Here is a 24,482-nt window from a genome sequence, read left to right on the forward strand (position 1 = left end):
AGCAGGGGTTTTGTGTGCTCGGGCATCTGATTTACCAGGCTAGAAATCCTGGCTCCAGTGTGATAATCCAAAGCAGATTTTAAGTTGTGTCCATTCTGGCCTGTGTCACTGTGGTTTCTGATTCTATCTGTTCCCAATTTTCCTGATAAAGGGCCAGGCAGTGCAGTGAGGTTAAGAGTTTAAAACCCTTCAGTTCAGGATGTGGTAGAACTAAGCAGGTGAGTCCATCAGCAGCCTTTTGCAGCCCCACCTCAGGTGGGTCTCAGTGCCATGGATTTCACGGAAACGCCCTAGGCACTGTCGGGTTTTTCTGAGAATCTTGTCTGTGTCCCTCAGGTGAGGGTCTTTCTGAGGATTCAGCTCATGGGCCACGACCTGCTGGCCACAGTCTCCTGGCTACCTGGGCCCTGAGGCTGTCTTTGCTGGTCCAAGGAACCCAACTGGAAGCTTCTCTTTTTTTCTTGCATGGGGACCAGGTATACCTGGGCTAAGCTGGGTGAGCTGAAACGTGCTGTGCACACTTGGCCGTAGCCGTGGCTATAAGCCCAGGAGTCACAGCTTTGGGGCACATGTGCTGATTACTCTGAGAATGATCGTTGTTCTTTCTATTATTATTGCCCATGTCTGTCTGCAGCCTTCATACCATCAAGGAGTGCTTGATCATCATAGGCCTACATTGGTATCAAGCACTTTGACACTTAATATCTTACTGATCAAGTCTTTGAGGCTTATCAAGGTTTGGGATATTCACACTCAAGTTTGTTCCTTCTGTCTTTTTTTTTTTTCCCTCCTCTCTTAGCCTCTGGGGATACAGTGTCTCATAGTAAAATCAGATTCTTTTTCTGCTTCTTTAGTATTTCTAAAGAGAAATACTATTATTTCTTTAGTATTTCTGCATTTCTCTTTAGTATCCTGGACATTTGCTTCCTTGTGGCCTTTCCTTGTTAGAGGATGTAATAAAATGAGGTACTTAGCCTGAAATTTGTTCTGGATCTAGGGGAAAAAAAGAGCCTGTGTCATTTAAACTTGTTATATCTGCATGTTATAGTTACTAAGCCCCAGCTTGCGAAGATTAATACCGTTCCCCCATTTCCTTCAGCCGTTGGGTTAGGCTAGTCATCTAAACCAAGTTAGGAATGCAACCACATGGGCTTGTGGAGTGTGAAATGGGTTGAGTAGTGAAATGGAATCCAGAGTAGAAATGGGTTGTGGTACCAGGAGAACGTGTGTGTGTGTGTGTGTGTGTGTGTGTGTGTGTGTGTTCTCAATGTATTTCAGTATTGGCATAGAGAAAAATTTTAACAGTTGTCTAGCTCTTCGGGAAGAAAGTTGTAACGTGTTTTGAACACTTTAGGAGGCTTACTTCTTGACTGTTGGCTGGAATGACCACCTAATGGATTCTTCTAGTTCAGACTATCAAAGTGTCCTACAAGCTTCATCTTTCAGCCCGTCCCTAACTCTTACAACTACTGGGAAAGCCAAATTGGCTCACAGCTCCCTATTCAAACAAACCAACCATACAAAAAAACTTACGGGACAATTTGGGGAACTGTGAACATAACTAACTATTTGATATGAAGGATTTATTGTTCATTTCTTTATGTGTGATAATGGTATTGTGGTTATTTTTATTTAAGGAAGCTTTATCTTTTAGAGATACAGACTGAAATATTTAAGGATAAAATAACATTTATACTCTGCTCTACAGTAACCTAGCTGGTGTGTGGAAGTGGGGGGAACGAGACTGTGGATAGATTTGATGGTCTGTGGCTTGATCATTGTTGAAACCTCCTGACATGTGGAAGTTCATTCTGCTTTTTTAGATATTTGAAATTTTTCATAATAAAAAGTTTTTCCTAATCCTTCAATAGACATCATAGTTTTAGAAGTCTTTACCTTTTTGATTTTTTGGTGTTCTATACATTTTTTTTTTGGCTGCATTGGGCCTTCATTGCTGCATGCAGACTTTCTGTAGTTGAGGAGAGCAGGGGCTACTCTTTGTTGCGGTACGTGGGCTTTTCATTGCAGTGGCTTCTCGTTGCGGAGCGTAGGCTCTAGGCGCACGGGCTCAGTAGTTGTGGCGCACGGGTTTGGTTGCTCCGCGGCATGTGGGATCTTCCTGGACCAGGGCTTGCACCCTCGTCCCCTGCATTGGCAGGCGGACTCCCAACCAGTGTGCCACCAGGAAAGCCCAAGAAGTCTTTACCTTTTTATAAATGGTGATATATCTAGTTGAATTATAATTGAAATTTTAAGAAAAATGTTTTTTTAACTTACAAGAAAAAAAATAGATTAGACCCAATGGCTCAGAGAGCTACCAAGACTCCAGTTACTCAAAGGGCCAGGAAAATCCTTATCTAAACAAAAGTTAGACCAAAACACTGACACCTGCATTTCTGCCTCGGTTGAAGACGTGGTGAGACGATCAGGAGGTGACCCACTGATATGCAGGTGAGACATCGGATTTCCAAGGCTTTGGGGATTCTGCTGACAAAAGGCCCAGAGTGCATTTTTGAAGGATCCTTCAAGAGCTGCTTCTTATCCAAGAACCGTATACTGACCTGGCCTTGCTCTTACTTGAAAAACTCAATTTGCTGGCAGGGTGGCCACAAACTTCAATAGCCCATGTTCTTTGCCTTCCTGTTGTACGTGATGAGATTGGAATTATAAAATCTCCTAGGTGGGGTTCTCTCTGAAGCCTCTAATCCGCCTCGTCCTGACAGCTGACCCCCAGAGACCTAAGACCGAAAGCTGTGGGGCTGCCTGTCTGGTTCGGTAGGTTTTCCAGGACTTGCACATACTGGGGAAGTCAGCCTGGAAGAGGCGGCTTTAGACAGAGGCTCCAGCTGCCCTGGGCACGACATCCTTGCCTAGACTGTTTCATTGCCTGATTGCCCTAAACCTCTGGCAAGAAGAACAGGCTGCTTCACTTCTTGTTCAGCTGACCTGACGCATTCCTGAAATCTTGCCTTGCTGTGGCTTTTGAGCTTTTGGAAACCTGGAATTTCTCTGTTTTTGGACTGATCATCTACCTTGTGTTCAGCTCTGGATCTGAAGGTGAACGAGACACAGTCCCTGCCTCAAGGAGCTCCATCCCGTCCTGGAAGGAGGAGCAGGGCCCTGAGTAAACACGGGGCACACAGCTTACAAGTGTTGAGAGACTGTTACCCGGGATACTCCTGGGACACAAAAGATGGCAGTGAGCCTTTCCCCTGGGGTTGGGTGAAGCTTCTCCCAGGAGGCCTGACACCACGTGTATCTGCCCTTCCTCAGAGAGATTAATGTAGGATCCCCAGCTGGTGCCACTGGTGTCTCTGGATGGTAGAATTCCGGATAAGGTTTATTTTCTTCTTTTTATTTTTAACCTTTGTAGTTTTCAGTTTACTAAAAGGAGCATCTATTTCATAAGCAGGAAACATTTTTTTAAAAGGCTGAAATAAAGGCAGGGGCTGTCCTACCTGAAACTGCCTTTTCAGCTTTAAAAAAAAAAAAGAGTTTACCCAGCGTTTTGTAACTAATATTTTTGTGAAGAAGATCTTGGTTAAGGGAGTGAAATAAGATTTTCTCTTGTTGTCAGCAGTACAACAGTGAGCCACAAAGGCGAGAGGAGAACGAACCAGTAGTCAGCCAAACCAGGGACTAGGAAAGCATCTTTCAACAAGGCCTGCTATGCCAGTCGTCTGTAAGGAATTGCAGGTTGAGCATATGAATAAGACGGGGGTGAAGTCCAAACATAAGTCTGAGTTTTTAGGAAAAAAAAAATGTAAAAGCTTTGTTTTCAGATCTGGGAACCTGGGCTGAGGAGAGGGGAATGAGTTGAAACTCTGGCCTGGGTAAAGATGATTTCGTAACTCTCTGACTCGGGTCACCAAAGGGAGGGGTTTTTGAATCTGACGGTTGAAGTCAAAGTATCCAAACAGCCTCTTCTCATTTCCAGACTCATGCTGATAATTGACCTTGATGTTTTGCCCTGCTTGCTTTATTTCTTTATGATCATGAAACTTCTAATACATCTGAGCACATTAAACTACTCAAGGTTTCCTGTGTTGGACTCATTTAATAACCCTGTTGAATAATCTCTACCGCCTAAAGTACAGCCAGGCAAACAGACATGCCCAGACATGAGTCAGGCAGCTGAAATGGGAGTTTCACTCCACCGCACACACCAAAAAGTGGTGCTTCTTTTCTGCCTCTTCCCCATTGTACACCCTCCTTCCTAAAGCAGAGGTCTTCTTAGACCTCTGCTTTAGATGGTCTAAACCTTCTTAGATGCTTAGAAGGTCTAGACCTTCTTAGATGCTGGGGCTTTATTTCTTTAATTCCAAATGACTTGGCAGAGCTGTTGTGAGCAACTTTTACAGAAGTGCCTTTTGGAGTTTTGAATTGCTGTCACTGAAGTGATTAAGACAATTCCAGACTTTTCATCTGCCTAGAAACAGGCAGATGATAGGAGCTTTGCGGCCACACCTTCTGAGATATATTATTCTCACACTTTTAAGAAAAGATTCCAATTCCAAGTTTGGAAAAGTTTGTGAACAAGGAGGTATAGTGGAGATTGTGAGCTGTCCTGTAATACCCATTCTCTCCTTTCCATGTGAATAGCTGGCAGCCCACCCAGAGACTACATTTCCCAGGCTCCCGTCACCTAGGTGTAACCAAGTGACACAGTGCTGGCCAATGGGGTGTGAGCAGAAATGACTTGTACAGCTTCCTGGTCGTACCTGTAAAGAGGAGGAGTAGACGCCTGGCTCCCAGGCACTGTAGGACTGTCATGTTGGCCCTGAATTGCTTTTACACATGCTCTTGAGTGACAGAGATTAAACCACTGGTTGTCAGGGTCTTCATCACGACAAATCCTAGTGCAGGTAGCATGGTTGTGATGTAGGGATGTTTGAAAACAAACTTTTTTTTATATATATACAGACAAATTGTCCTTAAATTCCTGATTTTAAAAATCATGTGAGAGAATATTTCACTTATGCTTTTGGTGTGCTATAAACTTCTTTTAAAAGCAGATTTTAGTGACTTTATTTTTGTACATCATTCTGTTTTAAAGATTTTCAGTTATTACAGAGAGAAAGACAGTAGAAATTTAGTGCTATTTTACAGGATTAAAAAAGGAGTGGAGGGGCTTCCCTGGTGGCGCAGTGGTTGAGAGTCCACCTGCTGATGCAGGGGACACGGGTTTGTGCCCCGGTCCGGGAGGATCCCACATGCCGCGGAGCGGCTGGGCCCATGAGCCATGGCTGCTGAGCCTGCGCGTCCGGAGCCTGTGCTCCGCACAGGAGAGGCCACAACAGTGAGAGGCCCGCGTACCGCAAAAAAAAAAAAAAAAAAAAGGAGTGGAAAAATTCATGGAATAAACAAAACTACAACTTGCATTAAGTCTTTCCAATCTCTTTGCAGTACTATGCAGGATGACCTTTTTATTCTTCATGAGCAAGAATATGACAGTTTGCTTGAATCCGTCTTTAAAACTGAGTTCTTGAGCCTCTTAGCAAAGCGTTATGAGGAAAAAACCCAGAAGCAACTACCTCTGAAATTTAGCAACACGTAAGTTGGGATCTGGGGCCTTGATCTCACTGTTGAGGTCCAGGCTGAGAGGAGGGGAGGCCTACGGGGTGGGGGGATGGGGTCTGACTGGCTTGGGTGCCTCTGAGGAGCACTGGGTGTCTTGGCTTCCCCTGTGGACGCTTAGGGCCTGCAGAAGACAGTCTGGATGGTTGCCACAGGCTTTGAAAACGTCACTTTGCATTTCTGTGAGATAATGACTTCATTGGATGGTGTATCTTATCCTTTGAACAAAGGTCACCAACGTGAGGCCAGGAAAAGGCAGATTTTATATATCACCAATAGAAGAATATTTTATTTAGCAGAGCAGGCAGAAGTAGTGTCAGGCTGAAGCAGAAGAAAGTGATTGGAGTGGAACTTAAGTTCCCAAGATCAATGCGTAATACAGCGTGTTGCTGGGGCATTTGGAGACTCGGGGGCTGTGGATGGCTGGTGTCTTGTGTCTGGGCTCTCACCTTCATTTGCTTTAATAACATTGTCTCGTGGACCAGACACTGGCGGAGTGTTGAACTTCTAATCTCACGTTTGCTGAGTGAGTTATTTGGCTTTTTTTTCCTTCATGATTTCCCCATCTATAAAATGGGGATATCCTCCACTCTTCCTACTCACAAGGAAGAGGCCAAAGTAAAGCCTTAATGCCATAAGGAGGGGACCTTTCCATAACTCATGCTGCTGTGGTTACAGTGAAACAGATACTGGAAACAGAATGAATTCATTACAGCTTTTCCAAAGAACAATTTGGCCATGAGTACGGGGGGGCAATTATTTTTGTCTGGGAATTTGTGATAAGGGAATAACTCAAAAAAAGGAAGAATATAGCCAAGCCACTCAACAGAATAGTCGGCTACTTGCAATTATGATCTTTCTGTCTTACAACATGAAAAAATATAAGGTAAAAAAAAGCAAAATATGAAATTGCATTATGTAGGCATATAGGCAATGTGGAAAATGAAAACTGGCCGAGGAGTTCTGCAGTTGTGAGTCAATTTCCCTTTTATTTGGGAAGGGAAATGTTGTCGTTTTCCTCCCTGGGGTAGGGGTGAGGGTGCAGGAATAGAACTTAACTAGCAGCCACATTCTGTGCAAAGAAGATGTGAGCTCTCTGTGTCTGGCATCTCCCGGTCCTCCACAAACACAGACCTGGGCAATCAGAGAGAAACACAGTGACATACCGCAGCGGGTGTGGCCTGGTGATTGACCTTTCTTTCTGTTCCCGGGGCAGTCCCACCTGTATCCACTTGACAGAGTGACAAAGCGCCTGTACTGGGGTACCTCCCTCACCAACTGGTGTCTCCCAGGGGCTGGACCCCGAATGCTCTGCCTCTGTCGGGGAAACCCACGGACTGTCATGCCTGGCCGCCGGGCCCGGTGCCTGTTCCGATGATCCAGGCTTGCCTTGTTTTTATAGCACGTTTGCCCAGCAGCACAACGCCATGCTGGGGTCTGTGAGCCGCACTTTCTCACTGCTCCATCCCGACTTGTTAATTCCAACAAATATGCTTGTCACAGGCTTGAAATCAAGTTGAAAAAGGAGAACTGGGGTCCCTGGAGTGCAGGGGGCTCCCGGCAAGTGCAATTCCACCAAGGCTTCGGTGACCTGGCCATCCTCAAGCCCAGCAACAAAGTGCTGCAGGTCAGCATCGGACCCGGGCTGCCCAGGAACTCCCGTAAGTGTTCATGGGCCCCACAGGCGGGACCACTGCTAGGCTTCTGGGCTTCCCGCCTGGCCTTCCCTCACCCTGCCCTGAGCCAAACTCTTTTCCTACCAAATGCTCATAACACTGCCCAGATCTGCAGGGCAAAGAACCAGTACTTTGACTGCTTCCTGTGGCTGGGGTTTGCTTCAGATTGAAACATTTCAGACTAAACCAACATCAAGGCAAATGGGCAGGTTAAACCTTTCTGAATGATTTTGTAGTTATGTGTAGTATTCCTGGCATTACAGCATGCATTGTGTTTAAAACAAATCAGTTTGCTGGCTTTACATTTCCCAGCCCTTTCCAGTCCGATCTTGTCGACAATACAAACCTCATCCTTTCTGTCAATTTTATTTGTTTTTAAAATAAATTTATTTATTCATTTTTGGCTGCATTGGGTCTTCGTTGCTGCACGCAGGGTTTCTCTAATTGCGGCAAGTGGGGGCTACTCTTTGTTGCGGTGCGCGGGCTTCTCATTGTGGTGGCTTCTCTTGTTGCGGAGCACAGGGTCTAGGCACGTGGGCTTCAGCAGTTGTGGCATGCGGGCTCAGTAGTTGTGGTGCACGGGCTTAGTTGCTCCGTGGCATGTGAGATCTTCCCAGACCAGGGCTCGAACCCATGTCCCCTGCATTGGCAGGCAGATTCTTAACCTCTGCACCACGAGGGAAGCCCTTTTCTGTCAATTTGAAAGAAACTGACCATATTTACCAGCTCCCTACAAGGTTTTGCTCTGTTACTGTGCGTCACATTTAATACTGCCCTCCTTCACTGTCAATTGCTTCAGTAGAAGACATACCTGCAGTAACTCACAGCACAGTCTGACTTCTTTACTGGCCTTTGATTCTTTTTCTATTTATGATATTTATAAAATTATATTTATAAGGCAGAGTAAAATATATTTATTTTAAAATATAAATATAATTTATATTATATAAATTATATATAATTTATATAATATAAATTATATTTATAATTTAGAGTAATTACATATGCTATGTACTCATATAATGTAGATATCTTTACAGAATGCAGCCCATGTGTACGGTCGATGAAGAGTATGCCAGGTCGGGAATTCCCTGGTGGTCCAGTGGTTAGGACTTGGTGCTTTCACTGCCGGGGCCTGGGTTCGATCCCTGGTTGGGGAAGTAAGATCCCGCAAGCCACACGGCCAAAAAAAAAAAAAAAGAGTATGACAGGTATAAAATAGGCCTTTATGACATCTGTCTACAAGGCGCACATTGGCACGTACTTTATAACTCACTAATACAGTACAGAGAAATAGCCACTCAGAAAATGTTGGTATATATCTGTGTATCAGTTGGTATTTGCAGAAGACAGCACATTTAGGTGGGATTTTTTTAAGAGACTTTTACATAAAAGGACTCTTTGCAGGGGTGTTGGCAGGGCTAAGGGAACAAAGTTGGGACTCGGGCAGAGAACAGCAGGATGCCACTGTTACTCTAAGGATGTAGGTAGAGGAGCCCCCAGAAAAGAATCTGAAAAAGAACGTATGTATATCAGAGTCACTTTGCTGTACACCAGAAACTATAAATCAGCTATACTTCAATTTGGGGAAAAAAAGGAAGAGATACCCCAGCCCCTCTCTCCTCTGGCACCCCAGTCTCCTGCCGGTGCCTCCCACTGACCAAACCCAACTGGAATGCAGAGGCCTAGCACTCCATTGGGCTCAGAACCCAGGGCACAGAGCGCGGCAAAGGAGAGCTGCAGATAACCAGCAAGATGTGTATGAGCAATGCCCTCAGCAGGCCTCAAAGTGAAACGTTGTCTAATACGGTGTTTTATTATATCTTCATGGGGAAAAGGGGGCAGGAAGGGGGACACCCTAACCTGGCCTCCTCCCCTTGTCCCAGGACCTGAGACCCAGCTCCTCTGCATTATGCTGTCATGCCTTATCACTTCCTGCTCTTCTCTTTACTAGGAATTCCCTCTGCACCCCTCTTCCCGCTGGTTTAATCAGCTTCATGTCCTGAAGCTCCTTCATATCCCACTCGAGACCTTGTTTACTGTGTTCCTTTCCAACACATAGTCTCTGCAGAGATCTCGTCTGGCCTGCAGTGGCCCGGCCGCCCCAGCCCTAATTCTGGCCCACAGGAAGCTCCATTTGGCCCTGCTTGTTTTCTAACACTTGCACGTCTGTGTCCAGGGTATCAGTCTGCTTCTACCCTTCAGGGTCTCTGTGTTTACTTAGAAGACTGTAGAATGCAAACTCTGGCGAGAAAGGCTCTGGACTAAAGTGAAGGTGCTGGAGCTGCGGTGTCCTTCACGTCAGTGACCACGATGTGCAGCAGACGCAGCCTCGGCTCCTGCGGTGCTGTGGTCAGGACATGAGTGCGAACATTCAGATGTCTCCTCTGTCCCTTTGCAAAGTCTACAACAATAGAGACCCCTTTGTAAGCTTATTGATAACACCTCTTTGTAAAGCTACTGGCTCTGACATTTCAAATCCCTCCCTCCATCCCATGTCCTCCAGCCCCTCCCATCCAATAGCTGCGAGGACAGTTCTTCCCTCACACAGCCGTCTCCACTGCAACCAGCCTCCTGCAGATCCGACGGAGACCTGCGTTCCAAACGTCTCAAAAGTTCTCCAGAAGCAGAAGACCGTCGGGAGCCATAAAACCAGCCAGTAGCCACCGATTTTAACTTTGTCTTGCTGGTTTATTTCAGGTCCTACCCGAAGGAACACCGTTCAAAGCAGAGGTTATTCCAGCGGGACTCACAATGCCAACTACCCAATGAGAGCTGCCCCTCCGCCACCAGGTAAGCCAAGCGTGGGCCATAGACTAGACCCAGATGTGTAAAATACCTTGAGGAAGAAACGCATTAGCCAATAAGTGCCCGCATATTAGCCAGCATGAGCCATTTCAGTGCCAGATGTACTCCTCCCAACACGATGGCCCTACCTATGACCCCAAAATCCAGGGGAGGCATGGATGAGCTCCTGAGAGTGCACGGTGGCTGAGTCAGCAGTTTGCATTTCCTTACCTGGCAGTGTTACCTCCCTTAGGAAAGGCTTTGTACATCAGTAAGAGGAAATGGAGCTCCTTGTCCATGACAACCAGAACGTCGTCAGCTTTTAAGCTGTAGGACACTGCCTCTAGGGAAATTGGAGTTTGCAAGGTATGACCCCACCACTACTCAGCTCCAGCCCAATACCATGACAATACTCTGCAACGAGTTAACAGCTGAGTGAATAAATAGAAAGTCTATTCTTAATCAGATAGAATCTACGAGAACTGCTCCAAGAAATAAAGTAATATCTGGGAGAATACAAAATGGATTCAGAAAAATGTTTAGATCTTATGTTGCATTTTTCTCATTTTTTTAAATGATAAAAATATAGCATGCAAGTCAAAATCCAAACCCAAATAACTGTAAGAGGTTTTGCCCTTAAAAGAATCTGTTTAGTATTGGAAGAGTACTCTCAAAACTCACAAAATGTTTTTCCATCAGTCACAATTCAGTTAATAAGAAACTGCCCCCAGAGTGTTTGATGTTAATAAGTTTAGGATTGTAGGTCTGAAAAGGGTCATCTTGGGACCACACTTGACTCAGATCATCCCAGACAAGGGAATTAATTTGTAGCAGTGTCCAAAATAAGCAGTAAAAAGCATTTCTTTTGTCTCCTGCTCTGGAGTCTCACAGTTGGCATGCCGAAGTATGGACAACCATGCCTATCAGTGAGAAACTAATTCTCATCTCTTTTGGAGTCCCCATCCTGCCTGGCCCAGCTGTCTTTCCTCCCCTCTGCCTTTATCCTTGAAGAAAATCCAAGCACAAAAGAACCTAAGAGAACCAGTGTAGTGTTTTGTTACTACTTATGCGCCAGCCGCCCGTGCAAAATCCTGGCCAGACCACCTGGAAAGCTCATTTGCCTCAGCTGTGTTGGCCACAGTCGGCTCAGACCAAATACCTGACCTTGAGCACAGCTCCCAACCTCTGCGTGTGACAGTTTCTTCACCAATAAAATGAGGCGATTGGACCCCAATCCCTTACATCAGTACTTCTCATACTATCTATGATGAAGGATCAAGGGCTTGGGGTTTTGTTTTGTTTTGTTTTGGGTTTTTGTGGGGTTTTTTACTTAATTTTTAATCCATCACAAACTATTCTTTTGTAAGATATAATAAAAGTTACTAGAAGAGTGGAATTTTAAAAGCATTCAAAATGTAAGCCAAAATTTCTTACTAGATTCAACAGACATGAGATATGTCTGTGAAACTGCTGTGAACGTTTCTAAATGCTTGCTCTTAATTTCTGAGCTTATTGATGGTGGGTGGGTCACGAGTGGCACAGAGCAGTCCATCTATGGGACCCCTTTTGAGTATCATGGCCCTGGAACACGTCCCACTCTGGATGCCCTTCTGCTGTCCTTGGCAACCTGGGCAGCATGTGGGGTCTCACCAAGCTCCTTGTCTCTTTCATGAAGAAATTGACACTCTGAAAGGTCAAGTATCTCGCTCAAGGTCAACACAGCTATCAGAGGCAGAGCCAAACCTGAACCCCGAGTCGCCTTATAAACTAAGGGTCATCCCACTGGTACCAAAGAGTTCTTCTCTTAATTCGCATGGAAGAGGTTTGCTTTACGGTGGCTTTACCAAAAGCGTGCCTTGGGGAGCCTTGTTCCCCTTCACTCTTCCCCAAATCTGTCAGTGGGAGAAGAGACAAGGGCTTCTTCATACATAGCTGGGAATGACAGTGCCGCTTTCAGCCAAGGCGCACGGTTTGGAGCCCAGCACCACAGTCTGTGACTTACCAGATAATGCGATCTTGACCAGGAACAGTTTGGCTAAGACAGCTTGCTCTCTCCAGATTAATCCAACCAATGGCCACATCTCCCCTGCCTGTGTGGGGTGCTCCCTTCACCTCCCACAGCTCCTGCAGAGGACACCCCAGACTGACCCCTTGAAAATGGATGTCCAGCTGTTTAAACAGCTGGCTGCCAGCCCTCCTGAATCACAGCGTCATCATTTTTCTTAGACCCAAGAATGTGCCTCCCAACTAGTTGCAGGCTTACCTTTCTTTGACCATTGGCTTCGAAACCCCTGAACATTTCTGGTGGTTCTAAAGTCAGGATCGACAAGCATGCACGAGCGTCTGCTATGTTGCAGGCACTGGCCGGGCAGTGTACAATGTCTTGGGCTCTATTCCTCGCAAAATATGAGAAGTTATGCCCTCCCTTATTTTAGAAGGGGAAACTGAGGCCTGGCAAAGCTAAGTAACTCACTCTTGCCTAACGGGTGGGAAAAAATTTGGAGAGCCTTGAGCATAGGATCAGAAATTTCCTGCTTTGTTTTCTCCTCTTTCCCACTTTCTAGGCTACCATCAGAATGGAGTCATTAAAAACCAGTTTGTGCTGCATCCCCACGCTGCTGGAAACCAGAGGTCCACTCAGAGGAGCCTGTGCCCTTCTATGGCTCGCCCACCCTTACCGCGACAACAGTCCGTTGGCTCAGACCGAGTGTCACAGACGCCGGAGAGCTTGGATTTCCTCAAGGTCCCAGACCAGGGTGCTGCAGGGTAAGAGCCCCACCTCCCATGGGTGAAACTCACGACCTCCATCTCCACCAGCCACACCAAGGCTCAAGGATTTGGGGGGCCATCCACGCATGATTCTCAAGGTTGGTTTTCCACCCACGTGTGTTGGCATCCAGCCCCAAGGCTGTGAAGCCCTCGGTTGCCATTTTCTAAAAGTACAGGCAAGTTGATCCCACACACTTCATTCCCCAGAGAGGCCTTATCTCGGAAACATCACAAGAGGGGTCCCCTTCCACCCTGAGATCTGATCGCTCTGTGACCTTTTTTGCTCTCTGGGATGGTTGAGGAATAATGGGGGTTTCGATTTATATCTGTGCCTGAAGTTGCGTAAACACAACAGCTCAAAGAGTCATTAGATACATAAAGAATACCATCCCAGCATTCTATGAGATGCAGATGTTTGGTTATGAGGACAAATCTTCAGGGCTTTAAAATGAGACCCTCTCTGCCTTTCTATAACAGAAAATGAAGAGGGGAAGAAAAGAAACCAAGGCTTTTTAGTTGAAGGAAGTAAAGATTCCTGGAACTCTGTGTAGCTATTCAGAGTTACCAGTGTAGGAAGTGGGTTTGCTGGGTCCTGTGGAGTCACCAGGCATATCACTAGGGCCAACTTCAAGACAAGTGAGTGAACTCTGCCGGGGGGTAGATTTTGGCACCAGTAAACAAAAGAACATTCCAGTAGCCCAAAGATGAACTACCCTAGAATGTAAGGAGCACCTTGTCCCTGGAAGTATTCAGGGACAGGCTGGATGGAAATCACCAGGCTGGAGTATTATAGAGCGATGGTGTCACATACCAGATAAGGATGAGAATCCTGGTTCAGCCCCTGTTACCTGTCTACTATTGGACCTGCTCCTAACCCTCTTTGAGTTTCATTTTGTTTATCTGTACACTGAGGTAATACCACCAAGCTTGCAGGGTTGCTGGGGGTTGGGGGACGACTAGAGAAAATCTGCATAAGACACCTACCATGGTTCCAGGCATGTAGGAGGCTACTCAGTCAGCTGTAGCTCGATGACGATGATGGTGGTGATGAAGCAATCATTATCTCCTGGTGGATGAGCTAGTGACTTGAGGAATCTTCCGACTCTGCATGATTCTCAGTAGTTCTCTCTGCCTAACCCGATCGTGGGGTTACTGCAGCCCACTCTTCCCCTCCCTCCTGCCCACCTCCATTTTCTATTCTCACCGTATCTATAGAATAAAGAACTTTCAAGTGTGATCAGGAGACTTGTGTACAAAATAGGGCAGTGCCGGGTGAGAGGCAACAGCTCCTTCCTCTGGGTGGGCAGCCACCCATTCACCTCCAGGCCTTCTCAAAGACCGCAGAGCTCTTAGGAACTTTTCTGGACGTCACCAGGTTCTTTCCTGGTGTTCCTTTTCCCCTAGCAAGTCTTACCTCCTTTGGGCTACAGAGAGGAAAGCACCTTGGTTTTATACAAATGGCATCAGTAGAGTGGCTGCCACTTTCTATTAGACCCCCTCTGTGCTCCCCCAACTCTTGCATAAGTAGCTCTGTGCCACCAGTTTTAATGATCATGGTTTACCTGATTGGCTTGGTCTAAAGAGGAAGTTCTCCTACTTTAATGTACACCAGAATCACCTGGAGAACCTCCTGGCCCACTTCCAGTATTTCTGATTCAGTAGGACCAGGGTAGGGGCCAAGAATTTACATTTCTACCAAGTTCTGAAAGGATGATGGTGCTGCTGACCCGGGGAGCACATTTTGAAAACCACTTGTCAAGTCATTTTGATGAAACCAGGGAAGTTTTGTATGAAGGTGAATTGGAAGGGTGCTGTTGAGGCAACTGGAGCCTTACTCCCTAACCCAGGCCTATACTATTCAAATGGACGGAAGAAACTAAAATAATCAGACAAGACTTCCTGGGCCCAGTCTGATTTCCCGAACTAGGCAGGGGATTAAAACCAGTCAGCAAAATGCACCAAATCTCTTAGCTCTGTCTGCTAGCTTCCTACTTGCTTTGGTTTTGGCAAGCAAAACCATCTTTCCAGCCTGCTTTGCAAGTTACAGACTTGCACACCAGCCAGCTGGGAGCATCTGTCAGCCAAAAAGCAGGCAATTTAGGAACATTGTGTCTTACCCGAGGCTGCTCCCTTCCAGCCCTCAGCTGCGCTGTTCCCTATTTAAGTCTTATCACACCCTTTGCCACCTTTAGGCCTAAAGATCAGGCATACGTGATGCTATTTTGGCAGTGGCTGTGGGGCTGGAAGGAGAGGGAACCTTCACAACCGTCTACTAGGCAGTATGATCTTCCTGTATGTAACACTTGTGTGTAAAACTCGTATGAGGCACACTGAGTCCTGTAGCTACAAGAATCCCAGCCAGCCTCCTCTTTGTACACTTAAATCTGCTGTGATGCAAATATTCCTTAAGAAATCATACTCTGATCAAAAGGCTGAGCTTTTTCTTTGTATTTATTTTCTAAAACACATAAAGTCAAAGTTAAAATAATTTCTAATGTGGCCAGAGACTTTAGACGAGCATTTCAGGGGCCTCGTGGTTACCTACATTCAACGGTTCTTCTTTGCCAAGAAAACATGAATTGCATTTATTCCGTGGGACGTTGCTGGAGCAAACAGGGACCTTTGGGGTCCCGAGCTTGTACCTTTCCACAGAGACGGAAGTTCCTGTTTACATTACAGTCCCAAACAGTGCCCTTGAATTTACCAACCTATAAAAGGGAGATTACCACCAAGTCTCCTTGGACTTTCAACTCCTGGGTTCATCTTTCCCTCTCCCACCCTCAGTGCACTTTTCTTTATAGACATGTTTAGCATAAGCAGTCATCTCTTTTGGATCGTGCAATGTGGATAAAATCAAATGGTGTAATTAGCACCTCAAGTTAATTCAGGAACGTCTTTGTCAGTTTATTTCGGGTTCAGTCGGTTTGGGTTTTATGCTTTTTGGGTTTTTTGTGTTTGCTTTTGGAGAGAACATGAAGCCTTCACTAAATTAATTACCACCCCAGCTGGATTCTTTACCCTTGCCATGCCATGTTTGTTGTCATCATCATTATTACCATTGACCAGGAAAACTAAGATGTAGAAGGAATCATAATCTTGTAGTCCCTTAACATACCTTTTGAACAGTCTGATTCAGGTTCACGATCTTCCTGAGTCTCAGGGAAAGAGAACAGGTAAAGCAAGAATCCGTATAAATAGTTCACTCATCAGCCTTTGCTCTGGCTTCACAGGAACACTTGATTTGCCAATCAAGTGTGCTTTATATTTTCCCTCCTATGACTGAGATGTACATAATCTACCTCCAGTTCATTACTGGAGGCATTAAAACCCAGACTGGAAATGTTTTTTCCTGTTGGCCTTTTTAATCCTGTGGTCCATTTCATGGGAGGACAACTTCAGGAAATTTCAAGGTACTCCAGAGATTAATCCAACTAGAAGTTGGAGAAACAGAAAAATATTGAAAGTGCTCAGTGGTAGGGCTTCTGGCCATGCCACAAAAGAAGGATCGATAGAAAAATTTAAATGCTGCCTGTGTGTCTCTTGACAGGATTCTCCTAATGGAGCCATATTTTTCAAGGAGCTTAAAATTTCCAACAAGTGTCCAACAGCAATATTTCTTAACCCATAATCTGCAGGAGCAGCAGCCATACCCTGGCCCAGGCAGACACGAAGCTTAGGAATTCCTGGCATCCGTTCCCAAATTTCCAGTCATGTTTATAGATTCAACCTTTTGGAACACAGCACATTTTAAAGAGCCAGTGAAATAAAATGCCATTATTTTCCTTCTTGGAATTTCAAGACATAAATTTCACATCTGCAGAACAAAGACATGATATTTGAAAGCTTAATCCCAGCTCACCCTGTCATAGATGAGGCATACCCGGGTGTCCCAGAGGTGTGGAGACTGCAGAGAAGTTCACAGAAGGTGGAGAAGGTGGCCTGGCCATGTGCAGAGAGCACAGATTCACACTTGCAAGGACTGGGTATGAGTCCCGGGTCATTTGTTCCTTCCTTCATTGATTCATGCATTGAATATTTACTGAACCATGTGCCTGCTGTGTGCCACGTGCCGGCCACATGGATTGTTTCACTAATTGCCAGCTGACACCCTCGTGTACATCACTTAATCCTCCTACACCTTGGTTTCCTCACCTATACTGTATAATAGAGCTAATAATCAGAAATGTAAAACCCAGTCAGGGTGTCAGGAAGATTAAATAAGGGCTTTGTAAACTATGAAGCACAATGCAACTTGAAAGTTTATTTATATTTATTTTATGACTGTTATTCATGTGGTTTGGTCTTGCAGGGAAATATTAATATTCTACCAGGATTGAGAAGTGGGTGTCCCCTGGCCCAGTGGCTTTACCCTCAAGAGCTCAAACCTCTGGCCTGCATAGAGCTCTAGACGCCATGAGGGGCTAAGCTTCAGGCATTGCTGGCTTTAATGGGGGGGGGGCGGGGGGGAATGGGCAGCCTAGCGAAGCCAAGACAAGGGGATGAGTCAGGGAGACACCCTCTCCCCGTCCCGCTTCCCTGACACACACACATCTAATAGCCATGCCTGCTCTCTGTGGGCTCAGAGCAACAGCAGAACAGAGAGCTGAGAGGTAATATTGCAACAGACACTAGCTGCATTTCAATAACTAAATAAAGTCCAAAACTCCTTCTCCTGCTTTACTATTCCACAGTTTTTTTCTAGTTAAACCTCGTTTGCTCCAATCACTGTAACAACCTACATCCCAGGAACAGAGCGAATGAACAATACCTGACTTTACAGCGCTTTGTTGTCATTGATGTCACTTGGCGTTTTGTGTTCTTGTGGGCTTCTGGCCTCTTGAGAGACTAGGCAGCTGTCCACGAGGGCTCAGAGGTCGGTCGGCATCCCGATGTCTCAGGGCGAAGGCACCACTTGGTCTTCCCAGGCACTAAAACGGGGCTTTTCTAGCAGTGCAGGTTTTCACAAAGCAAACTGGGTATAATGTGCTTGATTACTCAGGAAACTTTGTGGTGTGGGTTATAATGTGACTGCATTAGATGTTTAATTCCCTACTCAGAAAAAGACCTGCTGTAAAAGCAAGGTGCTGTAGCCGAGCTTCTTCATGCGTTTCTCTTCTTAATGAAGAATAGACACAATAAAGTGGTAAATGTGTACAGTCCCTTGGTATCCACGGGGGATTGGTTCACACACACACACACACACACACACACACACGCCAGATAGAAAAATCCGTTCATGCTCAAGTCCCTTATATAATATGGCATAGTATTTGCATATAACCTATGCACATCCTCCTGTGTACTATAAATCATCTCTAGGTTACTTATAATACTGAATACAATGTAAATGTTATGTAAACAGTTGCCCTGCCCAGCAAATTCTACTTTTGCTTTTTGGAGCTTTCTGGAATTCTTTTTCTGAATATTTTCCAATCTCAGTTGGTTAAATCTGTATCTGGGATGCAGAACCCATGGATGTGAAGGGCCAACTGTACAGATTACCCTGAAAACGACGGGTCACATAGTAACAGGAAAACTAAATTACACTGTGCCAGAGTTACATATAATGAAACAGCTGGATTTGCTCTGTGATGCAGAGTTTTATAACTGTATACCAGTGGCAGTAGGAAAAATAACTTTGTCGTTGTGAGTCTGAAATTCTTACTCCTGCCCCCATTATCCCAATGAAATAGTTGTTTTTATAACAGTTTTCAATCTTGTGAGGTTTATTTGGAATACAAATATCATAAAATGTAAGCACTACCAAAATTATCTAAATCCTGCATATCCATTACAAAATAAATCTAGGCAAAGCACTTTTAGATGAGTGAAAGTGAGTTATCCTGAGGGTGGTGGAGGGACAGCAAGTGGCGTGCTGTGAACGGCTAGCTCTCTGGGGATGAAAAGGCGGGAGCTGTAACGTTTGTCTGTTTCTGCTCACTGTGGCCGATTTCAAGCTACCAGGGTGACTACCCCTGGTCCCAGAGCTGGGGGGAGATGTACAGTCTCCCACTGTCCTGTGTTCCCACCACAGGTAGGCAGCAGATGTTAATAACTTCAAGAGCATGGAGAGATGTAAAATGTGGTAAGATAATTAGGTAGGGTCAGATTATGAGTATTTGTTGCCTTTGCTTTTAATATAATTTATTCAGTTAAATGTGTTCAATTTCATCTTTAATAATGACTGTTTAACAACTGACCACAAAACTCCTGAAAGCGTTAACAACCCTCTCTCACAGGCTGGGCTGAGCCAATTCCTGCTCCCTGGGCACGGGGATCTTGTTTGCTGTGTAAGAAAATCTCAATCCCTTTTTCATGGCTGTGAGTGGAGTCAACCAGCACCTAAACGACCTTGATAATTTCTGGCAGCTGGTAGAAAGCCATCCTCTCTCCTCATTATTGACTGCACAGGATCGCCACCTAGTGGTGGAAGGGGATTGTCTGGGTTGAAGGAAGGCTGAGTCTGTCGAACAGAGCTGGGAAAATGGCTGTTCTCGCAGACCGATTCCTGTGGTGCTTTCCAGATCCACAGTATGGTGAATGGAGAGAGTGATCGCCCCATCGGGGCAGGCTTCCTGTGTCCCATGGTACACCTGACCGTAGGGATCTTGTTGAGAGCACTCTGTAAAGCCGCCTTAGAATTAGAAGAAGGGCCTGGGCCGTTGCCGGAATTCCCTCTTTTTACCCCGTGAAGACACTGATCCCTAAACAGGTGAAGTGATGGCCCCAAGTCACATGCCAGCCGGTGTCAGAACTGGGCCTCAAACCCAGTGCACTGACTCTGACTCTTAAGCCACTGTCCCTTCTGCTACTCCCTCAGAACATGCAGATTGAGCCCACACAGTCTTCCTGGGCCTGGCGCCAGGTCCAGGGTCTACAGTGGTGAGAACAGCCGCCTGCATGGAATCTACTGCCCTGCCAGGGAGTCAGCTGGTACAGGCCCCTGTCCCACTGCATTGACCCCCTGCTCTTAGCAGGTGCAGGCTACCAGAGGATGCTGCCCGGGGTGAAACAAGACCCAAAGGCTGAGCAGGAGTTAGCAGCGGTGGTCAGGGGGTGGGGAGCATGGCCGGACCATGGGGCCAGAAAGGTCAGTGTGGCTGGAGCTCTGGGAGCCTGCTGCGTATGCATCGTGCCATCCCCTGATGAAGCCAGCAAGAAATTCCAGGAACCTAGGTCAGTCATTTCACGGGAATTGTTGTGAGATTAAATGAGGCAACATCTGAAAATGCCCAGCACGGTACCTTGCGCAGAGCTCCAGGCAGGGGTTCCCAGACCACGCCCCCTCTGTCAACACTCACAAGAAGAGAGGACATGCTTGGATGTGAGAATGAGGCAGAAGTGACCAGTGAGAAGGAGGGCTTTGCTGTAACTGGCTCACTTTGCGAAGGTGCTGCCCTACTGGAGCAGTTGTACCCTTTCCTGGTTACAGAGGACATTTAAAAAGGAAAAAGCCAGACAGTGGTTACCTCGGGATTGCCTAAGCAGCCCCTTTCCTGATGCAAAATGCAGAGCTGTTCTCCACCTCCACGTCCATTCCCCATCAAACACAGTCCCCCAGTCCACACTCTGCTCCCCAGCAAACAACGCCCCATCTCGAAGCTACCTGGAATCTCCCCTCTCCCAACTGTGGAGTGCTCTGAGCCCCATTCAGCCAAGGGATAAATGACCAGATGACTTTACACTGCATGGTAGCAGTTGTCCAGGGACAATCAAGCCAGCTGTTGCCAAGAGTTTACTGTACATGGGAACCCAAATCCCCCAGTAATCCCTGAGGTTTTACTTTGATTGGTTTTACTGAGGAAGTAGGCTCTGATGCCTTAGGATCAAAGACCGTGAAGCGGCTGTGTTCACACAGGTGTTTAAATGGTCCCCTCACCTCCATCCTCTCCTCCACTATGTCCCGGATCCTGGGTGGGACACTCAGCAGCTGCTTGTGTACAAGCTGGCTGAGCTCACTCTGGGTATCAGGAGTGCACTTCAGAGCCCAAAGAGGCCCATGCGATTTACTTTCTTTTTTTTAAAGCAGCTTTTTTGAGATATAATTTACATACCATAAAATCAACCCATTCAAATTACAATACGGTTCAACAGGGACTTCCCTCGCGGTCCAGTGGTTAAGGCCCTGCACTTCCACTGCAGGGGGCATGAGTTCGATCTCATGTTGGGGAACTAAGATCCCACGTGCCTGGTGGCACGGCCAAAAAAAAGTACAATTCGACAGCTTTTAGTATAGTCACAGAGTTGTGCAACCATCATCATAATCTAACTTAGGAAGATTTTCGTTATCCCAAAAAGAACCCTTCTTCCCCTTAGCAGTCATTCCCCCATCCCCCAGCCCTAGGCAACCACTAATCTACTTTCTGTCAGTATAGATAAGCCTTTTCAGGACATTTCATATAAATAGGATCATCCTTCTTTTCTTAACTTTACTCCTAAGTATTATATTCTTTGTGTATCGTAAATGAAATTGTTTTCTCAATTGCATTTCTGAATTGTTCATTGCTAGTGCATTAGAAATAGAGCTGTTTTTTTTTATCATTTATATTTTGGCTGTGTTGGGTCTTCGTTGCTGCACATGGGCTTTCTCTAGTTGGAGCGAGTGGAGGCTACTCTTGGTTGTGGTGCACGGGCTTCTCATTGCACTGGCTTCTCTTTGTTGCGGAGCATGGGCTCTAGGCGCGCAGGCTTCAGTAGTTGCAGCACACAGGCTCAGTAGTTGTGGCATGCAGGCCCTAGAGCACGTGGACTTCAGTAGTTGTGGCGTGTGGGCTCAGTAGTTGTGGCGCACAGGCTTAGTTTCTCCTCAGCATGTGGGATCTTCTCGGACCAGGGATTGAACCCGTGTACCCTGCATTGGCAGGAGGATTCTTAACCACCGTGCCACCAGGGAAGTCGCCAGATAATTTTTATATATTGATCTTGTGTTCTGTAATCTTGCTGAATCTTTTTATTCTAATAGTTTTTTTTAAAGTGTATTCCTTAGGATTTTCTATGTGCAAGATCATCTCATCTGCAAATAGAGGTATTTTTACTTCTAATCTGTATGACTTTTATTTTCCTTGACTAATGGCTCTGGCTAGAGCTTCCAGTGGGTATTGAACAGAAGTGGTGAGCTAACACCTGTGTTTTGTTCCTGATCTTAGGGGGAAAGTATGTTTGTCACCAGCAAATATGATGTAGGCTAGGAGTATGTGGACAGGGGTCCTAACCCCAACCAGGGGTCAGACTTCCATGAAGACAGGTAGGAAGATGCCAGTGTGGCCTGCAGCAGGATGGGAGGCTGGGAGCCAGCACTGCCACACCTGACAGGGACTTTGTAGGCCAAGAGCAGAGAGAAGCTGTTAGAAGGATTTTCAGTGGAGGGTGAGGTAAACTAATAAATGCTGAGCTGGGGTGATGTTCAGGGAGCCTCGAAAGGAAGCAACTTTAGTTGCTTTCGTTGCTTCCTTTCCTCGAAAGGAAGGCAGGAAAGACATGAAGGGGGAGGAACTGGGTGACCTCCATCAAAGATGGAGGCAGATGGGCAGAGGAGCGAGCGGGGAGACTCCCGGGAAGGCTGCAGGCAGGATGGCCCTTGTTTTCAGAGGGTCATCCAGCTTTGCCTCCATGCTAAGAGGCCCCCCTGCCCGAAGAATGCACCTAAGTCCCAACACTCTTGGGCTCCAGGCACCCCATCAACCTGTATTCTCCCCTGGACATAAGAGAGGCCAACTCTTCATCTGTGAATATTTGGTGAGTGTATGTGTGTGCACACACGTAAGACTGCACACACACGTGTGCATATGTGCACGTACCCTCCCAACCCTGTTCCCTGGAACTGCCAGAGTGGAGGCTTCCTCCCTCCCAGGGTGTTCTAATGCACACGCCACAGCCCCAGCCCCTCCTCCATTCCTTGTTACTGGGAAATAGATGACTTCTGGTATCCAGGCTAATGGCTCTTATTAACCAAATGCTGACACATCCCTAATATATAGGTTGCTTAATTAAAAACCTGCTTGTCCAGCCAGCTTTCAGAGAAGCAAGCACTTCCGAAGCAGGGAATGGGGATTTCCAATAGACTAGGAAGGAAATGATGTCATGCTAATGAACTATACAATGCCTTTCCTCTTCGATGAAAGAAAGCGTCTGGTGGGGGTGGGAAGGTGGGGGCGGGGTTGATCTGAGAAGAGTGGAGCCTGAGTTACCTTGGGGTTTGCTCCCTCCTACTAGGGAACCCCCCACCCCTGCTGGGGACAGCTAGCAGCCAGTAACCCCTCACCCCCAGCCAACCCCCTCGTGATCCGACTTGCTCATCAGCAGCATCTGCTGTCACAGGAGCTCAGCAAGGACAGTGAGGCTCTGGCCTCTTCAGAGCACAGCTCAAAACTGGGTGTGTTTTTTCCTTCCAGAGCTCAAGCCCCAGGAAATACCCTCCCTTTTCCTCCCTCCTCCCACAGGTGTTAACAGGCCCAGCCAGACCTAACAGCCAGCCCCACAACGTTGAGCTCAGCCCAGGCCCTCTTAGAAGAAATCTTGTTTCTTTCGTAAGCGAATGAATGTAGGCTTCACTTTGGTTAGTCCTTAAGCTAAGGGGGAGGGGGACTGTTTGCTATATTTCTATTTCCTAAATGCATTCTCTAAATGCCTTTCATGAACATATTTAATAAATGGTTGTTCCAGATATGTTTAAAGATCTCAGTAACTAGGACCAACCTAGAGTTACATGCCTTTGAGACAATGTATGTATGAATGGTGACTGGAGGTTACACAGGTTGTAGAAAGAATACATTTAAAGCTAGAAGACCTGGATTAGGGTCTCAAGTTGGAGATATTTTTGATGATCATGACCAGGGAGAGGAGGTGCTACTGGCATCCCAGGGGTAAAGGCGAGGGATGTTGCTTAACACCCTACAGTGCACAGGACAGCCTCCGCAGCAAAGGATTATCTATCCGCCCAAAGTGTCCATAGTGCTGATGTTGAGAAATTACTTTGGATAAACTTTTGCACAAGAACATTCATAGCAGCATTTTTGTGTAATGAAATTGGAATCATGCCAAATGGTCATCAACAATGGAATGGATAAGTAAATTGTGACCTATTCATGCAATGGAATAGTAAGTATAAAGCAATGAGAATGAATGAATCAAACTACATGCATCAACAGTGTTCATCTCAAAAATGGAGTGAGTGAGGGGATTCCCTGGCAGTCCAGTGGTTAGGACTCAGTGCTTTCAGTGTCGTGGCCCGGGTTCAATCCCTAGTCAGGGAACTAAGATCCCAAGAGCCACGCAGTGCGGCTGGAAAAAAAAAATGGAGCAAGTGATAGTAGCATGTGATTCATTTCATATAGTTAAAAAACAGACAAACTAGAAGTATCGTTTAGGGATACTTATGTGCGTGGTAAAACTACAAAGCAAAGCAGAATTATTAATACAAAATGCAAGCTAGGGGTTCATTCTGGGAGGGATTTCAGTTGAGGAGAGGCAGCTGCAGGCTTCTATGGTAAAGTTCTGTTTCCACAGTTGAGGGAGGGGGATAGGTACATGACTATTTTATTATCATTTAGATGTATAAATATGTTTTATAAACTTTGGTAGGAATATGTGTCTTTTTCACATTTCCTTCTATGCTGGGGACACAGCAACAGAGGCTAATGTTTATGAAGAGCTAGCTACATGCTTTTGCAATGA

The 24,482-nt window shown here is 46.0% G+C and overlaps 1 protein-coding gene across 3 annotated transcripts in view; it reads left to right on the forward strand.

Annotated features, from left to right (window-relative positions):
* MYO1E (myosin IE) overlaps positions 1-24,482 on the forward strand; it is a 204,905-nt gene that overhangs the window by 174,545 nt on the left and 5,878 nt on the right. For all 3 annotated transcript variants that reach the window (XM_004274688.2, XM_033437039.1, XM_033437038.1), the window contains exons 23-26: positions 5,407-5,553; positions 7,081-7,238; positions 9,954-10,046; positions 12,605-12,806. In XM_004274688.2, coding sequence (XP_004274736.1) covers positions 5,407-5,553; positions 7,081-7,238; positions 9,954-10,046; positions 12,605-12,806 — 600 coding nt within the window. The remainder of the gene's footprint in view (positions 1-5,406; positions 5,554-7,080; positions 7,239-9,953; positions 10,047-12,604; positions 12,807-24,482) is intronic.

This window comes from Orcinus orca, chromosome 2, assembly GCF_937001465.1.
Source record: "Orcinus orca chromosome 2, mOrcOrc1.1, whole genome shotgun sequence".
Lineage (NCBI taxonomy): Eukaryota > Metazoa > Chordata > Mammalia > Artiodactyla > Delphinidae > Orcinus > Orcinus orca.